Raw genomic sequence first — 7,469 nt, forward strand, 5'->3', positions numbered from 1 at the left:
TGAACATCCCAAAATACCCATATTGATAGCACTTCTGCAAGATCAGGACATCAGAGGAAAACAGTCATTCTGCAGTGGTTCTGGTTAACCACCCAGTACTACACAGTTGTTCTTAAAATCCAGGCACCCAACACGTTCCTAAGCTTTTTCTCTTTCAAGTTGTTGGGGCAAAACTGACCTGTTAATTCCTTACTATAGACTTCAATAGTAGTTACACACCTTGCAACCCATAGAACTCACCAGTAAGGGACAAGGCTGCTTGTGTCACTAGTACAGCTAAATAGTGTCCTACATTGTCCTTAAGACAGCTAGTTTCTATAGTCCGTCAAGTTGGTTGTATGTAGCTAAAAAAACAGGTGTATTTTTTTATGTAAGTGTGTAAAGCTTGGAGATGACCAATTTTGTAAAGTTCAAAATAACTTGATTTACTGGTTGATTTAGCTGTTATTCAGAATTATTTGTTCAAGCACTAAGGAAGAAAACTGGGCCTCCTCTAACACATTTGAGCTTCTCCAGTAGTAGATGAGCTGCTTTTAATATTTAAAATCTGAGAAAAAAATTCCATGATCTCATCTGTTGAAAGAACATTCAGGTTACAAAAACAAAATAACCCTGCTATTAGAAGTGTTGATGCCAATTTGCTAATGTTGATAGAACCTGGCTACAGACTCAAATCTACATGCCAGCTAACCTCAGTTGCAACTTCTGGTGGTAAGGTGATGGTAAGGTTGGGCACAAGTAAATTTCTTATCAAGCAGAGCTACAGCCACACTCCAACCATAGCCTTAGAGGTAAGCTCTTAATCCTCTTGCTATGTTGAACTATTTGCCTGTGATATCTCCTTGTGCTAGAGCAAAATACAAATGTTTTACTATTCAAATTTCAACACTGCATATCTGTTCTTTCTTTTAGCATTTATTCTTGTATTTATACAATACATCAACCTAGGAAGGGCCACAATCTATGTATTTCCTATTTTTGATGTATGGTTTCCAATTAAGTCTTTGTGAACTTTATTTTTAAGGGGTTGTGCTGAACAATTTGTACTTCCTAACTGTCGTCACAACAACCTGAAAGAAAAACAACGTAACAAAGCACCAAAGGCACAATCACCAAACATCTGGAAATGAACTCTAATGACTTAAACTGACAAAGGCATATCTCATGCAGATAAATGCAAGAGAAAGACATTTTACTAAGCAAGGTACCTTTCAAGTCCACAGCATCACTTCTGCAAGTTCCATTTCCTGAAACATATGTGTTACTGTGCCTTTAATAGGAGTGTGAAGGGCTTCCTGTAACATTCCCAGCAGAATACATAATTAATTCACGAGGAGTCTTCCCAGAACCAAGTTACATTTCATGTCACTCTTTTTGGTGATGCTAGTTTAGTCACCGAGCCAGAACTAGAAGTTCACAAAGACATTATATAGATTTTGCCTGAATATTTTGTTCAACAGATAAAGCTTGTCAAAGCTAGCAATTAGTTTAAGGAATATAACTCTTCTCCAAGTTAAAAAAAAAAACAACAAACGAAAAAACAACACACACACACACCCATATTGCCTTCTTTTCGTCATATGGTTCCAACATTTTTCCCCACACCCATTTTTCTCACATCCACTGTCATTTTTTGCCACTGCATAAATTGTCAAACAAGTGTAGTACATACCTAAAATGGTTGTGTAGGGGGTAAAAATCAAGTACTTTGTGGATACACCATTTTATTAAGTTAAAAACCAGCATAATTTTAACAGATTTTGTTTCCAGCTCTTGATTTAACTAAGATTGTATTTGGGTGATAAGCAGTTAACAGTGGGATGGAACAGTGGGTAGTGTGAAATAGGGCACTGACAACATCAAATTCTTTTAAGGTCAACATTTGCTATGTTGCATTACCAGAAAAGCATTTTTAAACTGGTGACCGATCACGTATCTTACGGCTTCAGCTTAAAACTCAAGACTTTTGGGAGAGAAAGGAGGCTGCTTAGACAGGTAAAAGGGGGAGTGGAAAGGCTAACTGCATTTCAACCCACAACTCTTCAGGAAATGATCTGTCATGCCTCATTCCCGTGGTTTTACCATGACGGTCCAAGAACAGCCACAGAAACAAAGCTGGCACCCTGAGATTATCTGGCAAGTATTTTTCTGCTTATGCCAGCTATTCTATTAACAGACAACCTGTAGGGGCTCTGGTTAGCTAAAGCTGAAAAAACACTGAGAACAGAGTTAGTGAAATCCTTTTGTGGGATCTTTATTAAATTACAGGTTTTCACCTGTACTAAGAGATTATAGGCTAAAAGATTTATGGGATGTGAATGAGAGTCACTTCAGCTGGGAGAAGACAGGTGAAAAAAAGATGACTAAAGGTCTACCAAGCCAGATGAGCAATACCCTAAATGCTAAATAGGGAAGGCAGTGAAACCCAGAAATAATTCTGAATTGTAGCCATTAGGCTCACATGGAAACCATTAGTCGTGTTTTTATTGAATCAGGGGAAGCCCTAGGTAAGCATATTAAAGATGACTCAGAAGGGGTTCTGAATTGAAGCAATTTCTAAATGCAAGAAATGCCAAAGAAAACTATCATCAAATACTGCAGGCTAAACTTTGGATGAAATGTACAGTAAGGAACATTTTATTTCCACTTGGAATTAAGTTAGTATTCAGGCTTACTCCAATCCATTTTTTCTAACTATTGCTATCAAATTATTCAGCTTATCAAGAACCACAAAAGAGATCCAAGTTAACTATGTAAAACCAGCTCCAATTCCCAGTTCATTGGGTACATACAGCCAAATTCTCCCACAGAAAGCAGGAATCGGTAACTCCCCTTCTGTTACTCTAGGGTTCTCTTTCGCTTTCAAAAGAACAGTAGCAAACCATGCACACATGAACACAGACTGACAGCTTATCCTTCCTAGGACAGCATTTCCTCTGTATGCATGTGAGGAACTACTAACACAAGGAAGCCTAACATAGGCTTTTATTAGAAATGCTTGTTTTGTTAAACATGAAGCAAAGCTAGACGGAATCTCCATGCTGTAACTAAAGAAAACCAGTCTAAAGTATGTAGAATTGAGAAATAATGTTGCTATTGCTGCAGTGGTTCTCCAGCTAATCTCTAGTTACAAAGCACTTACGAAAAAGTTGCAAGTGCCAGGTTGGATGGGGCTTTGGGCAACCTGGTCTAGTGGAGCTGGTAAGGCAGGGGAATTGGAACTAATGATCTTTAAGGTCCCTTCCAACCCAAACCATTCCATGATGCTGTGATGACTTCAAATGACATAGCTCACTGGAGATAAAACAGACTTCACAGCAATCAAGCTTCCTGAATGTTGATACTGAATTATACTTAATACTACTACCCAGGTTATCTTGTAGATAAAGTGGTGGTCACTGTGACCATATGTTAGGTCTTATCTGATCATCTGCTTTAACCGCCGTATGATTATTTTGTGCTGCACCCTATAATTATCTTCTGGTATTTTTGACCTGTGTTTTTATTCCCAGATTTTGTAAAATATTAAATAACAACTTCTTGTCACTGTATAAGTAGAGCACCTTACCAGAATGAATGGCCTGCAGGATAATTCCCGCTACCCCAAGTAAAAAACAATTGTTTATAATGATTAAAAAACCAAATATATGCAGCTTACAAATCAACCAGTTTTCTCACTGAAGACTTCAGTTACACCTCAAAACTCACAGCTAAAGGAAGATTTTTGAAGAATGTCTCCACATCAGTCAGAATTCAAATATAAACAGCGTTTCATAATCACAAAAGCGAATAAAACCAAAGTTCCTAAACAAGACAAAAAAAAAGCAGAGAGGATGAAGAAGGGAACTAAAGAATAAAAGTCTAGTACTTTATTTAAAAAAGTGGCTTTTAATATAAATTGGAATACAAAAATGACAAAAACACCCTACAGCCATCTCGAACAAATGTGCAAAAAGGTTTTCTCTTGTCAATTCCCTGACAATTTCGCAAGCGCTTGTTTTCTCTGCTCTGCAGTCATATACTCACAGGCTTCCAAAATATTCACTATAATTAAAGTCTGTTGAACTGTTTTTGCTTTTACCCATATTCTTCCATTCATTCCCAGCACCAGCTCAAATGGGTACAATTGTGACAACTCCTGAATTATTTCACTTTTGGGAGCCAAGAGTCTGTAAACAGAATTTAAAAAAAGTCAGAGAAAGAAGTGCTCACAGTTGATAGACACATTTTCAATAACTAACACACAGTACTGGTGTTCTGGGAACTATTAAAGCAACACCAAAAGGTTAAGATGATCACATTGCATATGGATTCAAAACCAGCAATACAGTAACAGATTTTTAATTCTCTTCTCATTAAATACATCTAAAAAACCACATTGAGCACTTGTGAAATTATGTTTAAACTAATTAGATTCAGAAGTGATGCCTGACAAATTTCAAGTGAATCAATACTTTTATACCAATTCTATGATTTAATGAATTCTAAAAATACATTGTTTGATAAAGTAACATTTCTAAACTGAGGTTATTTGTAAATTTGACACCAGAGTTAAAGGTGTGTCCTTCAAAACACAACTTCCCTTCTCCTTCAGGAGACTGTATTAACAGCAGTAAATACTGAATACTTTATTAGCTAGCAGCATACTGAAAAATAAAACGATTAAGAATATTGTAACTCATCTAGGATTAAATCAAGCTTCAACAGACTTCCTCAAAGAAGAAACAAACATATCATGATTTAGCATTTACTTGTAACATACTGTTATTTCTTTATTTGCATACAGACAAAATTCTGAAAACAAGCTGTGTGGCTGCAAAAAATAGTTGTCATCAGTTCACACTGACGTCTGATGGGATGTGTAAAGAAGACAAACCATTACTTACAAACCCAGGAATGAAAGCTGTACTGCACCTCCGCATTGCTTTTCCAAAGAACAACAAACAAAACCCCCCACCAAAAGCAACAAAGATTGACTACCGTTTCTCCCTACTATCTCATATTCTTTGATAGTCACAAAAGTCTTTATTTATATCAGCTTAAGTAATTCCAAAGTTCACAACACATTTAAAAGCTTATGAAACACTTCCTGGATTAACATGTGAGTTCCAAATGAAAATCCCATGAATTTTTAATCTGTATCCTTATTTCAATGCAATTCATTTTTCTTTAGAAGTCAGAAAATATGCATTGATGTGGAAAGCCCCCTTTCAATCGACTGTCAGCCAAATGCACATCCCCCACTATCCCATTAAGCAGAAAAGTGACAGTAAACATTTACAATTTTTAAACTCCAAGGTATTGTACGCACATGAAAGCATCTTGAATGTTTGATTTCCCCAGGTCACTAGTTTTATTTTCCATACTGCCTTGGCAACCACATCACTTTTTCTAAACAGGTCACACAATGCCACGTACAAGAGCATCTAAATCTCTCAATGGGGAAAAATAGATGCTTCTTCCAGGTCAATATCCATACTCTATTCGGTAAAACTGGTATCAGTGCACTGAAGCAATTACATGCCCTGATTACCAAATTGTCCACACTGCTCAGAGGAAATAGTTGTGCGAATTCTATCCCTCATACCACAAATGTTAAAGTGACTACTTACTTTTCTTAGTACTTACTTTCTTATTAAACCTAAGGAAACTTTAATGAGGAAGCCATCTTGTCCAATTATTCCCATTCCATTTGATCTTCCACTGCTGTCTATACAGACCATCTCTGGTTCCATGTCTTTATTTGCTACAAGGAACTGACCATAAATAAGATCTCCCACCTAAACAAAGCAGCGCCAAAAAGCAAAAGTAGTAAAAAAGATAATACTGCATTTGCAAGAAATACTCAGCTAATAAAGATCCTCTCGTGAGGCCACAAAATAGTGTTTACATATTGTTGGTAGAAAAATAAACCAGTATAACAGGGATTTTACATTTCCCTCTAATAAAGGCAACATCCTCTCAGGAAAGTTACCTTGCATCGCTACCAGACTTTGAAAAATACAAAAAAAGTACAGAATTCTATTTCATGGAATATTCCTCTTTTTTTAAATACCAAACATGAATTCACTTTCTTCAAACTTTAAGGGTATTCAAAGTTTAAGCAACCCGCCCTTGTAATCATTTATCAGGCTGATAACGACAACAACAAAAAAAAAATCATTGTAACCTACCTTGTTTTTCTTCAGTGTCTATTTTCACATTCTGGTGATGGCATTTCAGTTGAATGCTGCAGCTGTGGCATGCATGTGCCACACCTGTTTATAACAGCACTATTAAGAAAACGTTTTCTACCAGATGGTGGAAAAGCTTGGTTTAAAACCTTAACTTCTGAGTGCCTCCTTGGACACATCAGTTATCAACAGCATCTGCTGCTGGCAGGGTTATGGTACAGTTAAAAAGTTAGGAGTGAAAAAGCCTGCCACCTGACAGGTATCAAACCACACTAGTTTCACATTCTCAAAGCCCACTGCCTAATCGTGAAAAAAGCCTTCAAGGAGGGCAGAGGCAAAATGATTATGAGTAAGCCTGCATACCTCTTTTTCCATGTGGCTTATAAAAATGATTTTACTAAGAAGAACCACTAAAACGTAGCAGAAGCACCAAACGACATCGCTAACGTGTTAGCTGATAAAGAAAGGCATTAACCTGCACGTTGGGCCTGTTCCTCTTCGTGGCGCCTTCAAAGGCCAAGTAGGACAGCGATGCCTGCTCGCTCCCACCGACGTCCAGCTTGAACACGTCTCCCGCCTTGGCCGTCACCACTCCTATGACGTGGTCGCCCTTGACCGGAACATACTGCAGAGGGGGTTGGGGGACAAAGGGGTCAGGCAAGCGCGGACGAGGGGGGGGGCTCCCCCCACACCCCCGGCCGACCCGGTCCCTCCGCGCCCCGGGCTCCCCCCCCACCCGGTCCCTCCGGCCCCTACCCGCTTCTGCTGCGAGTCCACCCAGTAGGCGCCGCCCGCCGCCGCGCCGCCGCCCGTCTGGCGGTGCCTCAGCAGGCCGCACTTGGTCACCAGCAGCCCCGCCGCGCACCGCCGCAGCCCCGGCCCGCACAGCAGCCGGCCCCGCGGGGCCGCACCGCCGCCCAGCCGCAGCCGCTCCCCGTCCTCATCGGGGTGGGCGGGCAGGAGCAGCACGTCCCCGGGCAGCACCACCTGCCCCACGCACGCCTCGGCCGCCGCCATGACCGCGCCGGCGCGGAACGGCCGCCGGGCGCCGCGCAGGCGCGGGAGGGGCGCGGCCCGGGCGGGGGGCGCGGGGTCACCGCGCGGGGGGGGGGGGGGGTGTCCCCCCTCTGCCAGCCGCTGCCGACAGCGCGGGGGGCTTTCCCTCAGCTCCGCAGGCGGCCCCGCCTCAGCCCCCGCGGGGAGGCGGCCGAGCCTCTGCCCCCTCCGCAGCGTGTCCGCGGAACGCCAGCGGCACCCTCCGGCCGCAGCGCCGCCGGCGGCCCTGCGAGAAAATAC

The 7,469-nt window shown here is 41.3% G+C and overlaps 1 protein-coding gene across 1 annotated transcript; it reads right to left on the reverse strand.

Moving 5' to 3' along the window:
• Positions 1-3,868: 3,868 nt before the first annotated feature.
• On the reverse strand, positions 3,869-7,208 carry EXOSC3 (exosome component 3). Its single transcript, XM_040606544.1, has 4 exons — positions 6,930-7,208; positions 6,649-6,798; positions 5,629-5,780; positions 3,869-4,169 (listed from the first exon to the last, which is right to left on the reverse strand). The coding sequence occupies exons 1-4, from the start codon at positions 7,188-7,190 to the stop codon at positions 3,968-3,970; spliced, it is 765 nt and encodes a 254-aa protein (XP_040462478.1). The 5' UTR covers positions 7,191-7,208; the 3' UTR covers positions 3,869-3,967.
• Between the last annotated feature and the right edge of the window lie 261 nt (positions 7,209-7,469).

Source organism: Falco naumanni, chromosome 9 (genome assembly GCF_017639655.2).
Source record: "Falco naumanni isolate bFalNau1 chromosome 9, bFalNau1.pat, whole genome shotgun sequence".
NCBI classification, from domain to species: Eukaryota; Metazoa; Chordata; class Aves; order Falconiformes; family Falconidae; genus Falco; species Falco naumanni.